The sequence below is a fragment of the Homarus americanus genome, unplaced genomic scaffold, assembly GCF_018991925.1.
Source record: "Homarus americanus isolate GMGI-L3 unplaced genomic scaffold, GMGI_Hamer_2.0 scaffold45562, whole genome shotgun sequence".
In the NCBI taxonomy this organism is placed as follows: Eukaryota; Metazoa; Arthropoda; class Malacostraca; order Decapoda; family Nephropidae; genus Homarus; species Homarus americanus.
In genome coordinates, this window is record NW_024744839.1 from 13,722,132 (window position 1) to 13,742,518 (window position 20,387).

General features: G+C 38.4%; 1 protein-coding gene across 1 annotated transcript in view; it reads right to left on the reverse strand.

The window, feature by feature from the left end:
- LOC121878191 (serine/threonine-protein kinase DCLK1-like) overlaps positions 1 to 20,387 on the reverse strand; it is a 245,687-nt gene that overhangs the window by 149,425 nt on the left and 75,875 nt on the right. The window contains exon 5 of the mRNA XM_042384235.1: positions 8,271 to 8,430. Within this exon, the coding sequence (XP_042240169.1) occupies positions 8,271 to 8,430 (160 nt within the window). The remainder of the gene's footprint in view (positions 1 to 8,270; positions 8,431 to 20,387) is intronic.

Genomic DNA, 20,387 nt, shown 5'->3' on the forward strand with positions numbered 1-20,387 from the left:
AACAAGTAAAGTGAACAACAGAACATAAGGGATTAATTGAACACAGGCCGAGCCAATTTCAAACTCCACTTTTCAGACACAATACCTACGCTAGAAAATAACTTAATTTGCATGGTATGCACACACAATTACACTAAGAGAAATATCAATAATATTAGGTTTTTAACACTTACATTAGTAGAAAAGATGGCTGGGCACACGGGAATTGCCTTATTCAATGCACAGGGATCTACATGATATATATATATATACAGTATATATATATATATATATATATATATATATATATATATATATATATATATATATATATATATATATATATATATATACAGTATTACCTCGCCTAACGCGTTTCACTTAACGCGTTTTATCATATACGCGGTGCCTCGCCAGAGCTGAACTTTCACTTAACACGGATTTTTTCCACATACACGCGGTGAGTGTCCGGCTCGAGACGCTATTTTTAGATTTGCCCCACCCGCCACCCTGCCTGACTGCCTGTTTTAGCTCATAAAATTCATACAAATTACCCGGCCAGAATATAATTTACATTGCTGGAATTCTTATAATTTGGTGATCATTTTGAATATAAACATCATATATTTTGCATTAGACATACAAATTTTAGATAAAAATTTTTCTCAGAGTAACTATGTTATCTTTTTATGCAAAATATATGACATTTATATTCAAAATATTCCTGGTCTTACAAGGAATCCAGCAATGTCAATTATATTATCCTAACTTTAGTTTGAGGTATTATTTATTAAAATTTAGTGGTTATCCCACACATCTCCTTGGGACGGTTGGTGGGGGGTGGGGGGGAGGGAGGGACGACCGACCATCTGTTACCCCGTGAAGAATTATTTTTTTTTTTATTAACTGAAGATATTTGTTTTAACTCATAAAATTCATACAAATTACCCGGTCTGAATATAATTTACATTGCTGGAATTCTTATAATTTGATGATCATTTTGAATATAAACATCATATATTTTGCATTAGACATAAAATTTTTAGATAAAATGTTTAATCTGAGTAAGAATGTTATCTTTTGTGCAAAATATATGACGTTTATATTCAAAATATTCCTGGTCTTACAAGGAATCCAGCAGTGTCAATTATATTATCCTAACTTTAATCTGAGGTATTATTTAATACTAAATGTTAAAAACCCTGGAAGGGAGGATTGGTGGGGGGTGGGGGGAGGGTTGGGACTGACCGCGCGGTTGGAAGAGGGGGGGAGGCAAGGTGGGGTACTTTGATTGACAGATAGTGTCGTGAAGATTATTTTTTTTTTTATTAACTGAAGATATTTGTTTTAGCTCCTAAAATTCATACAAATTACCCGGTCAGAATATAATTTACATTGCTGGAATTCTTGTAATTTGGTGATCATTTTGAATATAAACATCATATATTTTGCATTAAACATACAAATTTTAGATAAAAATTTTTCTCTAGGTAACTGTTATCTTTTGTGCAAAATATATGACATTTATATTCAAAATATTCCTGGTCTTACAAGGAATCCAGCAATGTCAATTGTATTATCCTAACTTTAGTTTGAGGTATTATTTATTAAAATATAGTGGTTTTCCCCCAAAAATTTCTCTGAGAGGGAAGAGCCGGCGGCAGTGTAGTGTGAGAGGGGGAGGGAGTTGAGTCCATTATTTGAATGGACATTAACTTGGCGACTGTATTTCTCTATTTCTCTTAAGTATTAATTGTGTGCATGTACCATCATAAAATTAAGAAGTTATTTTTACTACAACATAGGTATGTGCCTTCAAAAAGTGGAGTTTGGGGGTCGGGCCGGTTTCTATTGGAATTAATCCCATATGTTCTGTTGTTCACTTAACGCGGATTTCCTCACTTTAACGCTGACCCTAAGTTCACTGACTGGCGCAGGGCATAACTATATATATATATATATATATATATATATATATATATATATATATATATATATATATATATATATATATATATATATATATATATATATATATATATATATATATATATATATATATATATATATATATATATATATATGCAGTCATACCAAGTTAACGCCCTAGATACGCTCTTGGAAACATGATGTTAACCTAAAATTGACGTTGTTCAGATCATCACATAAACTTTGTATTTATACTTAATGCCAGTATGTGAATACTATATACGCATATATACACTTTTTACTCTTAAAATCACTACTGTAATGTGATATTTCAGGATTAATTTTTATTCCTTGTGCAAAATACATGACGCTTATATTAAAATTATTCACTGTTTACAAGGATTCTTGCAGCAATGCTGGGCAGATGGGTGAGAGAGAGGGTGGGAGCAGGCGAGGGGCGTGGGGGAGGGGAGGTAGCACGCTTGACAGTTAGTACAGGCCCAGGTCTAACGCATGTATATTTATTGGGTTCTTATGACTAAGTTTCTTCTCTCTTATAAAAAAGCCAGTAAATGACCTGGGTGAATATAATTAACATTGTTGGGATTCTTTGTAACATACTGATTAATGAGTAAACATGCTATAATTCTGCACTCAGACAAAACAATTTTAGCAATCAAGTATCAAATTTGTACATGTACACTTAAGCAGGTTTGCACTCAAGGTCATTTATTCTCTTTAGTTGATGTTTTTTAGTATGGTGTGTGCATGTAACGGATGAAAAATAAATGAAGAAATCTATGTAAATCTACCCAAAAAAATAGTTGAAAACTTTTTATAAAATGTACTACAGTACTGTACACTAATGTGTCAAACAATTTTTATCTCTTGAGCAAAACATATGATCGCTGAGGAGTTCAAATTATTGGCTGTCTTGCAAGGATTCCAGCAATGCAAATTATAATCTCCTATCCTAAGTCTGAGTTGTTATATAAGATAAAACTCTAAGCCTAAAAAAGGCTGGGGGGTGGGAGGGGAGGGGGGGGTGGGAGGGAGGGAGGGGAGGGAGGGAGGGAGGGAGGGAGGAGGGAGGGAGGGAGGAGGGAGGAGGAGGGAGGGAGGAGGAGGGAGGGAGGGGTTGTCGGGTTGAGGTGATAAGTTTGGAAACAAGGTCCGCAAGGGGTTTATTATTTAACAGTCTTACAAGCTTCTCTCATTTTAAAATGCCAGTGATATGACCTAGGAGAATATAATTAACATAGCTGGAATTCTTGTAAGATACTAATTTATTTGAATACAAACATGTTGTAATTCACACTAGACATACCAATTTTAGTACCGTAATCAAATTAGTACATGTGCACTCCAGATATGCACTAAGGTCATTTATTTCTTTTACGTTTCTTTTAGTATGGTGTGTGCATGCAAATGGATGAAAATAAATGAAGAAATTTATGTAAATCTACCCAGTTGAAAAACTTTTTATAAAATGTACTACAATATTGTACACTAATGTACTACATTTTTTATATCTTGAGCAAAATATATGACGCTTATATTCAAATTAATCTCCGTCTTGCAAGGATTTCAGCAATGCAAATTATATTATCCGAACTTTAGTCTGAGATATTATATAAAATAAACATAAAGAAATCACCAATCTTTTGTCTGGGAACACAAGGAGGGTGGGAAGAGGGGGAAGGGGAGGGAGCGGGAGGTGAGGTGACAGAATGTGTGGCGTTTGTTTGTTTATTTAATTGAGATAAGATTTGACAGTTGGCGCTGAAGCCCTGCCTGCGTGTTTATTTATCATTACTTAAGAGTGACTAAGCTCTTCTCATAATTTGGCACCCAAACAACCTGGGTGAATATAACTTACATTGGAGGGATTCTTGTAAGATAGTAATTTATTTGAATACCTGTATAAACAAGCTATATTTGCAATAGACATAACAATTTTAGTACCATAATCATTTAGTACATGCACAATACAGGTTTGCACTTAGGTCCATTGTTACTATACAATATTGACTAAATTCACTAGATAACGTATGCCTGGCAGCATAATCTATAAGAATACGCGATGCATACGTGACTGTGCCCGCTCTAGGGCCATTTAGGTTCGCTAGGTCCCATTATTTGAATGCTTTTTTTTTTCAATTTAAATATTAATTGTTTATTCCTTGATAGAGGAAGCGGGATCCTAGTGCTGTCACTTGGTACCCCTGTACCATAACACCAGAAGCAACTGGCCAGTGTCACAAGTATATACAGTACAGTACAGTCATCCCTTGGTTATAGCGCCTAATTGGGACCCCGCCGATAACGAAAGTACAGAACCTATGGGATTTATTCTAATTGGTTCCAGGCACCCAAGACCCAACCCCAAGTTTCCCATTTTATGACCATTTATACCCACTAAATATACATATAATGTTATGGTAAATATCATAAACACACATAGGCATGGCTAGGTTTATTATAAAGTGATGAAAAGGGTACGCTTAATACTGCAGTCCACAAAACATGTAGCTATGCTTTTTTTATTTGGTCCCCCATCATACAAGTCCATTTGCTCTTTTAATCTTAGAGTGCACCAGAGACTTCACTATACAGTATTACCCGCGTAAAGGTTTCACTTTCCGCGGTTTCTCATTTACGTGGTACCTCGCCAGAACCGGACTTTCTCTACTCATATACGTGGGTGAAGTATAATTTTTTATTTAGCTCATAAAATTCATACAAATTACCCGGCCAGAATATAATTTACATTGCTGGAATTCTTACAATATGATGATCATTTTGAATATAAACATCATGGATTTTGCATTAGACATACAAATTATAGATCTAATGTAATAATTTGGTTTACACAAAGCAAATATTTTATCATTTGTGCAAAATATATGAAGTTTACATTCAAAATATTCCCTGACCTGCAAGGAATCCAAAAATGTCAATTATATTATCCTAACTTTAGTCTGAGTTATTATTTATTACTAAAAATGTAAAGATACTGTTTTCTCCCAAACATTTCTCTGGTAGGGAGGGAAGGTGGGGGTGGGGGGGGAGGGTTGGGACCGACCGACCCAGCTGGCGTGAGTGTGAGGAGGAAGGGGGGAGGGGAGGCAAGGTGGGGTACTTTGATTGACAGATAGTGTCGTGAAGAATATTTTTTTTTTTTTTATTAACTGAAGATATTTGTTTTAGCTCATAAAATTCATACAAATTACTCGGGCAGAATATAATTTACATTGCTGGAATCCTTACAATATGATGATCAATTTGAATAAAAACATCATGGATTTTGCATTAGACATACAAATTTTAGATCTAATATAATAATTTGGTTTACACAAACCAAATATTTTATCTTTTGAGCAAAATATATGAAGTTTACATGCAAAATATTCCCTGACCTGCAAGGAATCCATAAATGTCAATTATATTATCCTAACTTTAGTCTGAGGTATTATTTATTACTAAACGTTAAAACCTAGTGTTTTCACCCAAACATTTCTCAGAGAGGTAGGAGCCAGTGAGCTGGGAAGAGGGGGGGGGGGTGAGTTGAGTCCATTATTTGAATGGACATTAACCTGGCGACTGTATTTCTCTTAAATATTAATTGTGTGTGCATACCATCATAAAATTAAGATGTTATTTTTACTACAACTTAGGTATTGTGTCGGAAAAAGTGGAGTTTGGGGGTCGGGCCAGTCTCTATTGGAATTAATCCCATATGTTCTGTTGTTCACTTACGCGGTTTTCACTTTCCGCGGTACCCCGTGGGTTCGTGGGTTCAATTGACCACGTAAATCGGGGTACTACTGTACTTAGTAATGCCACATAATTTGAAATTGCATCCCCAATTGCAACTAGGGTTGCAATTGTTGAGGCAACTAGGTACAGTGGTCCCTTGGTTAACGAGCACAATCCATTTTAGAAGGTTGCTCATTAATCGAAAAACTCGTTAACCGAAACCATTGTTTCAATGGGTTTTTTGGTAATTGGTTCCAGCTCACCGAAAGTAGCCTAAATTCAACAAAAAAGGTAGAAATGTACACTTACTTTGAGGTGTGTATGTAGAAGGGTCCTGGATGATGATGATGGGAATTAGAATGGGGGTGGAGGAGAAGGGAGAAGAGAAGGCATTGGGGTGGAAGAGAAGTCACCCCATGGTGCCATTTCCCCCATAAAATTTTAGTTCTCTTGATGTATTCAAGATTATTTTGTTTAAATCAACACTGCACTGCATTATATATTGTCAATATGTAAAATAAATTTCAAAATGACCAATAATTTGCTTGCAAACACAGAAAAAAGCTTTTAGTTGAAGAGCGTCTCAAGCAAGATGTTACCTCCACTGAAAAGACAGAGAGACTGGCGCCTGTTTGGTGTTGACAGGCTGGATGGCGCGCATAAAAATAGTTTCCTTACCTTCACTTATGTTCAATAATTGTTAAAATGACTATAAAATTTAATATTAAACTTTTAAAATTATTGAATAGTATAAACTTCTTGATATTTACTCAAATAGTATGGAACATAAGCCCTAGAACCGATTACTGTATTGGCGGACTAATACTACAGCTGGTGGACTGCCAAATGCAAGCGAAAACATGTTGAGGTCAGCTCGTAAGAAACTCATTAATCGAGGGATTGCTCTTTAACCGAAGTTAAGAATCTTATGGAAGGTAACTCGTTAACCGAAATCTCGTTAAACGAGGCGATCGTTAACCGAGGGACCACTGTATGTCTGATTACAGCAAATGGGTTATTGTCAATTTGTAGGTGAAAGATTTTATCCTCAACAGATGTAGGTTAACATTACACCTGGAGGCAAATGTTTAAAAAAAAGCCTAAGGAAGCATATTCCTTTAACACAAAATATCTGACCAGTATGGGGAGGATCATCGTGTCTCCGTCAGGGGGTCGTGGAGTGGTGGTCCAGCAGGTGTCACGGATTTTATTTATTTTTTATTTTATTTATTTTTTGGGGGGGGGTGGGGCCACGGACGTATATGCGATCGGACGTTGTTCGGTCGGACGTTAACCGGCGCATGACTGTATATATATTTGGTAAAATGTCACTCTGACCACCTACGTGATACGGGTAGTCCCCATTAGAGGTTCACGGCACCTAAAGCTCGTTGAACAGGCTTTGTGTGAAATATAACAAAGTCTAGGACTGCTTTTGTATACTGGTGGTCCAGCGGTTAGCGTTCCCCGGTCACAGTCATGCAGTCATGGGCTCGTGGGCCGTGGGTTCGAATCCTGGCGGGTTGAGGTGTTGATTGTATGTAGAAGTCCGCGTGCTTTATTGGGCTAATGAAATATATATATACACACTCATACTCTTAAATCGCTACTGTAATGTGATACCGGTGATTAATTTTTATCTCTTGGACAAAATACAGTGGTCCCTCGGTTAACGAACGCTTCGGTTAACGAAATTTTGGTTAACGAATTACCGTCCATAAGAATCTTCAATTCGGTTAACGAACAAAAATTTGATTAACAAAATCCTTACAAAAATCAATTTTTGTTTTGAACATCAGCTGATCAGCTGATGGGGGCACTCAGCCAATTCAGTAATCTGTTCTATGTTTATACTTGTATTCGTCTCCAATGGGTAAATATCAATAAAGTTGTGCTTTATAATATTTATGCATGTTTTCTATTAAAATTATTAGTCATTTTAACATTTATTTAACATATTGATAATATATGCAGTAGAGGGAACTAGTTAGTTTGTTCGTTAACCAAATTGAAGATCCTTATGGGAGCTAATTCGTCAACCGAAATTTTGTTAATCGAACCGTTCGTTAACCGAGGGACCACTGTAATATTAATAATAATAATTAACAGTTTTTTGAAACAGCATGGCAGCTGGAAGGCTGAAAATATACAGTTACATAATTGGGGAATGGGTCTCTTGATTTACAAATAATATACAAGTAACATAAGTGAAACAAATATGATATATAATAACTAAGTGGGAAAAAGCTCAAACTACAGGGCATTTCTACATAGTGACAGTGCAAAAAGTAAGATTGGCTGGGAGTGAATACACTGGTTGATTACAAGTTATTGATTGTGCGTGTGTGTGTGTGTGAGTGTAGACACACACCAAGAATGCCTGGTCATTAACTTTGAATGCTCACTTATCTCCACACCTTCCTCTACAACCATGCCTCCCAGGTGACCATCAGATCAACCAAACTGCCAAGCTGTTACTACTTGCAGACCATAAACTAGCCACATAATAAATATCCTCAACTTTCTCTCTGGTGAAGTTGTGTCAACAAATATTTAAGTAAATTTAATCTTGATTTAAAATAAAGAAAAAAAAAAAAACTTACTTGCCGTAGTATAGAAACTTCACTCTCAATCATATGTTCCTTTCCACGACATTTAGTCTTGTCTATTATCTTAAGTGCATATTCTTCTCTTGTTTTCCTACAAACACACCCTCGTACCACAGCAAAGTTACCGTCACCAAGGATACGTCCTACTGAATACCTGTGGATAAATATGTGAATTAATAACATGCTTACCTCTGTCAAGACTTCACACATGCTATATTCTTACCATAACTGGTCAGTCTTGAATGCTTTTCCCCAGGAGCGTAATACAGTAAACCCTCGCTTAACAGACCCTCGAATAACCGACCCCTGCAATAACCAACCCATCCCCTGTAGGACGGGTCCGGTATAATGCTTACCATGTAAGCGGTTGTTAAATGTAGCAATGTAGCACTATAAGCAGCAGCATTGCAAACGCAGCAACTGAGCACATGGGGAGCGCGTGGTGTGGGCCTGAGTGTGTTTTGCAGGTATAAAGGAGGCGTATGCGTACACTGTACAGTGACATCGTCGTCACTTGATTTTCTTATTTTGCGCAGTAATGTATTTTTGGTACAGTACCTTGATTATCCGACTTATAGGTTTTTCTGACCCCATATAGGTCGGTTAATGAATGTTTACTGTAATAATAATAAAATGGAACCTCATTAATTCAGCCTCCACTACAGTAATTTGAAGTATTGTATTAGCTAATTTGTGTTGTTTTTTTGTGGGCAAAGTATCTGAATTTTTTTAAGTTTTCAGCTAATTGTATAAGATATTGAAAATATATACAAAATCTAGCCACTTGGTTGAAGCAGTCATCAGGTTGAAAGAGGAAGTTTTACTTTGTGTAAGCCTACTAGGATACCAATTTGTATATTTCAATCAAACTTTTTCTATACCTACCTGCTACCAATACAAAAATTAATGTGTACAGGCAAACCTCAATATACGATATCCCGTTCAGCGATATTCCACTTTAACAATGGTCATAAGCTAAGACCATCTCGCGATACTGTACGTATATGATAAAAAAAATTAACTTTAACGATATCCATCGATTAGCCTTCGATATCCATTGGTTGGAATTTTTTTTCATCTCTAGTGCAAACTATGGGTTGTATATACTACCCAAATTAATCACTGTCTTGCAAGGCTTCCAGCAATGGAAATTATATTTAACCATAGATATGACGCATTTTTTACCAAAATATAAGAAGGGCGAGTAGATCTTAGAAATTTATTGGTTTTTAATCACCCGGCAAGCAACTAACATGTCAGACTCGCAGTGTCTAGGAGCTATCCAGTAGTTTTGAACAAAAATTTATATTTTTGAATCTGCATACCGTAAGGAAGTGTTTAGTGACCAATTTATAAAAAACATTGCAAGAGTAAACGTGTGTTGTATATGTGAACCCGCGTACTTGGTTGTTGTGCCCTGCTGCTCCCAGGGAGTCAGCGATCTCAGTGCAACTAACTAACACAGACATTATTATTAATCATCATGGGCTGCCAAAGGGATTGTTTGATGTGTGGAAGAATGTTAATCCACCAACAAGCAAAAAACAAATAAGAAAAATTAGAGCAGCAGCGTCAATATGAACAATCAACACGATCTAGATCAGTGGTTCTTAAACTGGGGGGCGTTCTCCCCACCAGAAGATTGGCATGAACGGCCAGAGAGAAAAGTCTGGTCAGGAACTGAAAGTGTCTTGTACACGATTGCTCATCCCTCCCACTCTATAATAACCAAGGGTTGCATCAGGAAGGGGGGGGGGGGCACGAGGCAAAAAACTTTAAGAACTACTGACCTAGATCATTCCAGACGTCATGGTATGGGGAGTTTGACTGGCTGCTGCATGGTACAGTACTACTGCAGAGGCCAAAGCTTTTGCTCATAATGGTATGTAGTACTATAAATTTTTAAATTAAAGTTAGTATCGTGCCTCAAGCTGTGGGCATTATCTTTCCTCTGGCACCCACCCTAATGTTAGCTGGTCCACAGTCTCTGTCTCACTCAGATTACAGCACTCTTCTGCGACTAATATGTGTTTGTGAAAAACGTTTTTGCAATCAGTCATGGTTTTCGTTCAGTACATATCACACACAACTGCTTTTAAGTTCCAGTCTTTTATTTACTGCCTTTTCCCTGTCAACTTTGGTCTTACAAACATTGTGATAATAGTATCACTGTGATTTCTAGTGCGCTGATGAAAATGGAAGGGATAGAAAATACTACATGGCAGAGTAACCCATAAGAAACAGAAACTTCCCTGAAAATAAAATCTTCTGGCGTGAGCCAGAGGAGAATGTTAAAATGGGACACTAATCCTGAATGGTTTAAAACTAAGAGTTGTCTACCGTATATCTCGGCCTACAAGACGGAATTTGAACAAAAAAAAAATCAGCCCAAAGTTAGGGGGTCGTCTTAAGCACCAGAGATAAAATTCTTACCTCTTAAATTTTGCGGTTTAGCGTGTCAAGAGTGGTGATGGAAACATGGTAAACCACTCACAAGGTCCTACCACTAATTATTTTATACTGAAACTTACATTTGGGAAGCTGGATTAAAATGAAGATTACCGGTATATTAAAATAAAAAAAATGTATTATAAACCAGTCTAACATACCGTAAAAGAACAATATACCCCGGTAATAAACACAGCTGCTATCATCACCCCCCCCCCCCATTTGCCAGTGACGAGAAAGGGAAAGCGACCTTGACAGTGACCGCCTGTGGCTATTTTTAGCCGTCCTTGTGTTCGGAGGTGGTCAGTAATGCATATCTGTATATTTACTGATCATAATACTTATCTCCTATAAATAATTAATTTAAAATTAATTTTTTTACAAAGAATATTCAGTAAATGACTGCGTTAATTCTTGAAACTACCGACAGTGGTAAATTTAGGATGAGAATGATTAACAGAAGACACGTCATGGATTCGGAGTTTGGTCCTTAATGATCATAAATGTCTGGTCAACTTCACCTACCAGGTATAATAGTAGCCTCCCTTTTTCGCGAAACAAGTATATAATTAAAGAAAATACTTGCAGTGTGTTTAATGTATTACAATATATTATAGCTAAATAAATAAACAAATAAATCGGCAAATCTATTTCAAGTAAATGGAAATATTTTACTCACACCAACATTAGTTCCAGTTAAATAACTGACGCTTAAGTGAGTCACTAGTGTACACCAGCGGGTAAAATTTGATGCCAATACTTGAAGTGAATTGGCATTATTTTAAATAACCAACCATAAATAAATGGAAAAAAGATCAAAGGTGAAACATTATATTGTATGTATGTTGTGTTGTCAAAGGAAGAGAAACAATTGAAACTCAGCAATTGTGTGTAAATGAGGCAGTAAGATAAATCAGCAACCTAAGACTTGGTCACAATTTTCGTGATGCCATATGGAAGTAGGGTCTACCATTAGACAATACTGTACATTATGCTTCCAATATCTTCCCAGGCAGTAGAATCTCCCTGTTTGGTAGCTGCCTAAAACTTTTAGTAATATTACTTTGATACAACATGATAAATTTGACAAACAATGAAAATAAACAAACAAAAGTTATTTACCAAGACCTTCTCTCTCAGAACAGAGGGGAGATAAGACGGCTATTTATAGCCCGTCTTTGTGTAGGAAGTCGACCACACTAGAAATAATTCATTTAAAATTTATATTTTTTACATAGAATATTCAGTACATGACTGCAATTATAAAATATTGTGAATATATATATATATATATATATATATATATATATATATATATATATATATATATATATATATATATATATATATATATATATATATATATATATATATATATATATATATATATATATATATATATATATATTTGTGTAATAAATGTATGTAGTAAGTATGTACAGTAATCTTTTTCACTCAAATCCTAATGAAACACTATTGAATTAGAATACTGTAGCTCGCTGAAGCAAGCTTATAAATTAAAGAAAATACTTCCAGTGTGTTTAATATATTACAGTATGATATAAATAAATAAATAAATCGGTAAATCCATTTTAAGTAAATGAAACAATTGTATTCGACACCGACATTAGTTCAAGTTAAATAACAAACTTTTAAGTGAGTCACTAGTGTTTACACTACACCAACCGGTAAAATTTGATGCCATTACTTGAAGTGAATTGGCTTTATTTTAAAAAACCAAGGATGTGTAAACAGCACTGGTCAATGGGATGGTTGGTAAAGGACTACTGGGTCAGTAAGCTCCCAATGGTAAGTGTCACATTTGGGGTACCGGTCTTATACAGCGAGTAGGGCTCAAAAGCTACTTTTTAAATGGAAATTTTGGGGGCCGTCTTATACACCCCGTCGCCTTGTAGGCCGAGATATACGGTAGCCTATTATACTTTGAAACAGTATTCTCTGTGTCCCTGCTGTGTGTGGATGCTACCACGAAAGAATGCTTTGCTTGATTTATTTACTATAATACACTAGTATCGTATCATCAAAGGTTCAGAGAATAATTGTCGAAAGATTTTGTATGGTAGGCACCTGTTACCTGAGCTAGGCTATTATATGCACGAACATATACACCCCAGCCTACTTAGAACAACAAAAACCACAAGCCTTCCTGCACTTGTTTCATAATGATGTTAACTTGTGAATCAGCACAAAGCAAAGAATGATCAGAGATCATGTTGATAGGTGCTTTGTCAGAGACATATGACTGGCATTGTCTGGCACCGTTCATTGCTAGCAAAATTCCAGATGTGCCAGCTGTCAAGGACTGATGCCCGCCAACACGCCAGCAACACTTCACCTCAGCAGTGGATTTATTGCATAATGCTATGTTAATATTTAATAAAAAAAAGGATTATGGGCACGACTTATACAACAAATAAACAATAAGATTAATCTTTGCCAGTTAATGAGAGTATTTTGTGAAGTGATTGACAGTGTGAGTATAAAAGCTGTGCACTTCATGAATTTGTGCCTCTTTCATGTGTCATCACTTGGCGATGCACTTTGAATTCTGACATAATTTAAAGAGACTTAGCTGATATAAGGGTTGTTATGATTTAAATCAAATGATTTAAATCTCATGATTTAAATCAATTTAAATCAGAGTAAAAAAATCATGATTTAAATCAAAATGATTTTTTTACTAATACAGGTTGTACCTCTCTAGTCCGGCATTCTGTGGTCCGGAAACTCCCGTGGTCCGGAACGATTTTAGTTTGTCCAATAGGTAGATAGGCAGTTGATTCTTTTTTTTTTTTTTTTTTTTTATCTGAATTATTATTATTATTACAGGAGTATTAAATTTTTGCCCCTCAGGCCCCAATGTGGGTCAGTGACCTATGCCCGGGTGGGCTAATCCCCTTAAAAAATAAAAAAAGAAAGCCATTCGGCTGCTCTCTCTCTCTCTCTCTCTCTCTCTGCTTGTCTATACAGAGTACAACATTTAACCCTTCAATATATATATGCAGTAAATAAGTGTTGCTTTCATATTCTTATGTTGAGAAATGACGATATGTTTTCACATGTGCGCACTTACATACGCGCAGTCTCACTTTTTTTTTTTACCATTAATGGTTAGCTACTTATATTGTTCCATTTATTAACATTAAATAACATTACAGGTACTTCAAACAACCATATAAATTGTTTTACATTAATTTTACTACAGCTAAAATCAGGGTCTTATTTTCTTCAGTTTTATATGTACGTAGAACCAATCAGTCACTGGTTTTGTAAGCTTTAACATAAACAATGCCGGCAGCTGTCTCGTCTCGTCTTGTCTCCTCTAATATTCCACGTATAGTCAACCCTCACTTTACGCGGTCCCACATTCCGCGTTTCCACGTTTACGCGGTACCCTGCCGGAACCCGGGATGCTCACATTCCGCGGTGCGTGTACCCCTTTACGCGGAGAGTGTCCGGCTCGACGCTATTTTTAGATTCGCCCCACCCGCCTGCTCCTGCCTCCGCCTCTGCCTGGGCAAGCCGCGCGGTAAGGTTGTGCAGTGCATGTCTCTGTTGCGTTATCAGTGACGTCATATGACGTATCGGACTGTGATTGGCCATGCATCCCTACCTCCCTCCGCTGCTAGCTGTAATTGGTTTAAAGTAATATGACGTGTCCACCCGGGGGAGGGAGGGAGGGAGGGAGGAAAGACGACGCTTGACCTAGCCGCGGCAGTTTCATCCCTCCAGGCCACACCGTGTAATCGTGCATCCATTGTTCTGTAAAATGGCTTCCGCCGGACCACCGCCCCCAGAGAGAAACCTTTCCTTGCCTGGACCCAGCCGCCCTAAGCCCAAGAAGACACGATGTTCCTTAAGCTACGAGGTGAAGTACAAGATCATCCAAGCGTTAGAGAAAGGAACAAGACAGGTTGATTTGTCGCGCCAGCATGGTGTGAACGAATCTACGATCCGGACGATAAAGAAGGATACAGCCAAGATAAAGGAGTACATGAAGATCACAAAGTTTACAGGTGCTTCTATGATCAAGTATTTCCACAACCAGGTGCTTCTCAAGACGGAAAAATTACTTGTGAGCTACTTGGTGCATCAGGCGCGACGGAACATGGCGGTCGACACGCGCTCTGTTAAGGAGTATGCACGTGAACTGTATGCTGCAGTGTCACGAAAGATGGGAATTACAGAGCCCAAACCCTTTAATGCTTCCTCTGGGTGGTTACAGAGGTTTAAGATGAGGAACAAGATCACCAATATCAACATTGGTGGTGAAGAAGCTAGTGCTGACCGTGTTGCGGCTAGGGAATTTCCTCCGTTTTTACGTGAGATTATGGAGGAAGGACAGTACACAGACAACCAGGTGTTTAACATGGACGAATCTGGTCTTTTCTGGAAAAAGCTACCTTCCAAGACCTTCGTTGTGAAGAATGCCAGCAAGATTCGGGGCCGGAAGTTGCAGAAGGAGCACATCACCGTCCTGTTTACCACCAATGCCTCCGGTACCTGTAAGCTCAAGTTATCGGTGATCCACACAGCCCGCAAGCCACACGCCTACAAGAGCATGGACATGACCAAGCTAAATGTCCACTGGCTGACCGCACGTAAGGCGTGGATGTTCTCTACACTGTCCCTCTCCTGGTTTGATGATTGTTTCGTTCCCGATGTAAAGAAATTCTGTGAGCAACAGAATGTGCCATTCAAGATTTTGTTGCTGCTGGACAACGCACCAGGACACTCGCCCCTACTGTTAGATCGTCACCCCAACGTAAAAGTGATCTTCCTTCCTCCCAACACTACGTCTATATTACAGCCCATGGACCAAGAGTTAATCTGTAATGTAAAAGCTGCATTCTCTACGAAAAAATTCAAGCTCCTGAACGACTACACCAACACCAGGGAAGAGTTGCGTAACCTGAGTGATACCACCACCGATAGCAAGAGCGAAGACGACGAGGATCAACAGTTGGCAGAGCAAAAAATACTTTTCAAACAGTTCTGGAGAATATTCAACATCAAGAAAGCTGTGGACTTCTTGGTGGAGGCATGGGATCAGCTGTCTGTAGCAACAATTTGTCACGCATGGCGGCATGTGTTGCAAGGTATCCCAGGTGGGAGGTAGAGTCAACCTGTGACTGGTGAGGTTCAGTCTGTTGCAGTGGCAGTGGACCTTGCAAGAGAAGCTGCGCAGAGTGTTACAGCTGCAGGCTTCTCCGAGACCACCAACGACGACATTATGGAGGTGATAAGGGATCCTGAGGTGACTGCCGACGAGATGTTAGAAGACGATCATGTCAGTGTAGAGGCAGGTGGTGCGTCATCCCGAGAAGAACACAAGTTAACGCATGGTAATGTTAAAGATGCCATCGAGTGTGCAGAGAAATTGAAGCTCATCCTTTCCAACGACCCTGATGATAAAAGCTATGAAGTCTTCAATACCCAGCTGTTGCAGACTATGGAGCCGTACATCAAGGTGTATCACAACATCAACACTAGCCGTCAGCGTAACATCACAGACTTCTTCACCCGCAACCCACCACAGCCAGCCCAAGCCAGTGATAGTGACAGTGATGGTGACTGACGGATTTGTCAGGGAGGCCCTGACAACTATGGTGGATAGTAATGGTGATTCACCTGACGGCCAGTAATCTGCCCTCTGCCTCGGAACCAGCCGCCATTCCCGTACGCCGACCCATCTCTTCCACTAACGTAAGTGTTAAACCTAACCTAACCTTGATTTTTTCTAACCTAACGTAAGTGTTAAACCTAGATTTTTCTTTTACCTGGTACAGTATATTATTCTCTTATTGATATTTCTCCTCTATATTATGTGTATGCATACCATCATAAAGTTAAGATACTATTTTTACTACAACGTAGGTATTGTGTCAGGAAAAGTGGAGTTTGGGGGTCGGCCCAGTCTCTATTTCAATTAATCCCCTATGTTCTGTTACTTCATTTACGCGGTACAACGCGGGTTCAATTGACCGCGTAAACGAAGACCCAACTGTATATCTATTCTATGAAAACAGCTCTCTCAACAAAAGCATGTTGAAGCAGGCTCATGAAATATGTCAGCTACCATTTTTGGTTCCAACACATGTAGGTGGTACAAGGTGGCTCCCTCATATGCTGCAGGCTTTGGAACATTTACAAAAGAGTTACAAGGCTATTGTACTTCACATGCAGCAGAAACAGAATCCTAATGACCATGCATACCACAAGGACTCATCCAGAAAAGCTAAGAACTACTGTATCTAATGCTTCTAATCAGTGCTGATGTAATCAAGTACTGTACATCCACCTCCTACTGGATATTTTGCATTGCCTTGGGTGCCTTTTAGAGCAGTTTCAACACAGACAAACCAATGTTTCTGCTATCACGACTGATATTCAGGCCTCAGCTGACTTACTCAATAAATATTGACAAGCCCAGGACCCAGTCTGAGGAAGATTTTGGAAGATGACACTACTGTATTTCAAGGAGAGAAGCTGAGTGATAGAAATAGTACCTTCATGGCTGCAAGGCATGGTATGCTGAAATCTCTGATTATAAGTCTAAAGAAAAGATTTATTGACATGGCCAGTACAATTCTGCAAAATTCATGGATTCTGGATTTCAAGCTGTGGCCTGCAGAATACACAGGGAATGAAGGTTTTGGAGACACTGCTGTGGGAGCGCTGGCTCAGTCTTTTGAGAAAACACTAAGAGAGGCAGAACTGGATTCAACCAAGCTGGAGGATGAATGGGCTGTACTCAAATGCAATCTCTACAAAATGAGTAAGATATCACCTGTTTCACAACTGTCCTGGCAGCAAATAAATGAATCATACAGAGAAATGTGTGGCTCCTTTCTACATTTAGATGACCTTCTGCTGTCCATTCCAACCAGTTCTGCTGGTGCTGAATGTGGCTTCAGTCAGGTCAAGCTCATCAAGACAGACTGGCGCAGTTGTCTCACTGATGACCACTTGACAGATCTCCTAATGGTCCTGTTGCAGTCAGAATGTGTTGGCAACTTCAATCCATAGCAAGCCATCAACAGATTTTTAACAATTGGTGCCCGCTGTGTTGATGGGTATAACCACACAGATGGCTGCAGCACAGAGGAAGTGCTGGACAATATAGAATAAGTGAACGAGGAGCATATACAGAAACTTATTGACCAAATCCAGTGAAAAAGAAAGCCCTCAGTTACTTAGAGTTACATATACTGTACAATACATGCAATACAGTAGTTTTTTCACCCTTAAGCCCCGGGTTAGGGTGCTGCTGGCAGTACCCCACACGCGGGGTTAAATCGAGAAAAAAATCAACATTTAAAAAAATAAATAAAAAAATAAAATAAAAATTGGGAAAACAGTCGGACGTTTTGGAACGTCACCCGGGGCCTAAGGGTTAAAAGGATCTAATTTTTTTTTTTATAAATTTTAGCTAATGATATAAAGTAAACAAGGAAACAGATTATCCATATTATAAAAATATGTTGTGCAAGCCAGTGTTTGCAATTTGAAGGGGTATGCTATAACGAATCTAATTGGTTCTAGAACTTCGTTCGTTATAGCATTCGTTCGATATAGGATTAATCCGTTCCAGGCCCCCAAATACAACCACTTAACACTGAAACATTTCTGTGGAAATTGTAAAATATACGGTACTTTATCTTACCTTAGAGTTGTTCAGCACATTACACCTTGCTTTGCTAAGTCTAGAGATTCCCTTAGCCACTTGCACAGTTTTTAACTCCTCTTTATTCTTCAAAATTTTACATATAGTCGATTTAGCCATCCCATATTCATCACTAAGTTTCGCAATGCTTATTCCATTCTCACGTTTATTTATAATTTCTTTCTTGGTTTCAAGGATTATTAGCTTTCTCACTCACTTTTGACGATTCATTGTTACAATTGTACACTTGTATAACAAAATTGTTATAAAAATAACACGAATTTCCACATCAAAAGACAAAATTTCAACAAGTTCAGAGGTGCACTGACTACACAATGAACCAATATGGCGCCTGACGCTCTTGCTGTGAGCCGCGGTACAACGATATTCATGCACAGGACGAAATAGTCCCATATTGATCTGCGTTCGTTGTACGAGTTTCGTTCGTTATAGCATTCTCAATTTTATAGGTAAAACAGTTCGTTATAGGAATATTCGTAGTAGAATCCGATAGTTACAGCATACCTACTGTATACTGTAATTTACCTTTTATTATTAAGACAAATAAAGTGACAAAGTAAGCAACTTTCTATGTACGTTAGGGGGCAGGGAAAAAACACTTTTATTTGAGTTGCAGGCTGCACTTTTCAGGCATCGTTTGTATGGCTGTAACACACACCTGTGCAAAATTTCATGCCATTTCATGCATACTTACCTTGCCGCATCGCGAACGACTTTTTGTCAACTTTTAGTGCACAGTTAACCCTCACTTTACACGGTTAATGTAACCCGGAGGGTCCCGCGAAAAGTGAGAAACGCGTAAAGTGAATAACATAACATATGGGATTAATTGAAATGGAGTCCGGGCCGATCCCCAAACTCCACTTTTTGACGACACACAACTATGTTGTAGTAAAAATATTATCTTAACTTTATGATGGTATGCACACACAATTAATAATTAAGAGAAATATCAATAATACTAGGTTTTTTAATACTTACATTAGTAGAAAAAATGGCTGGGCACACGGGGATGGGCGGTTGGTTCCGAGGCAGAGGGCAGATTATTGGCCCTCACCTGTGTCACTTGTATCAATTGTATCACTATCCACCACAGAGGCTTGCAGGGCCTCTTTGTCAAACTCCCCAAAGTCCATATAAGTCCATATCCTCACCATAATTATCACTATCACTGACTTGGGCCGGCTGTGGTGGGTGGCGGGTGAAGAACTGGTAATGTTTTGATGACTGGGCGACCTTGTGCGCACCATGTTCGCGCAGCTTACACAACATGGCGGATAGCGGGAGGTTTGGATCCAAAAATGGCGCGGCTCGCTAGCCACCCTCCGCGTAAAGGGGTACACGCACCGCGGAATGTGAGCATCCCGGGTTCCGGCAGGGCACCGCGTAAACGTGGAAACGCGGAATGTGGGACCGCGTAAAGTGAGGGTTAACTGTATACCAAAAATTAGGTGTCATTTAATGTTTTCCAGGATAATGATAAATTTTACATGGGTGACATCGATTTAATTCACATGTTATTTTACAGGTACGCCGTATAGAAAATCATTACAAGTTCATATTGAAATTCTTTTTTGTGCGGAACCTTGGCATCATTTTCCTAGACAATAATCTTTGCCTAATATATCCATCTCTCGATTCGTATCCCGTCACTTCAGTGCAAGCTTCAGTCATCACTTTTATGCCTCTCTCGACCGCCTGAGTGCTGTTTGGCCACTTGGGCACCACTAATGGTGTCTCAAGAATGTCATTAACCTGTAGATTTGACAGAGAAGCAATGTAAGGAGGCTCAGTCTTGAGTTCATTCCTCCAGTTAATCATGGAATGATAGTTTTTTGCTTGCCACTTTAGTTTCGGAGTCACCACCTTTCTCATGTTGACTACAGGAGGCACATCCTCATTCCCATCTCCATCTTTACCCTCTTCATCAGTATAGTTTAACAAATTCTCGTCAA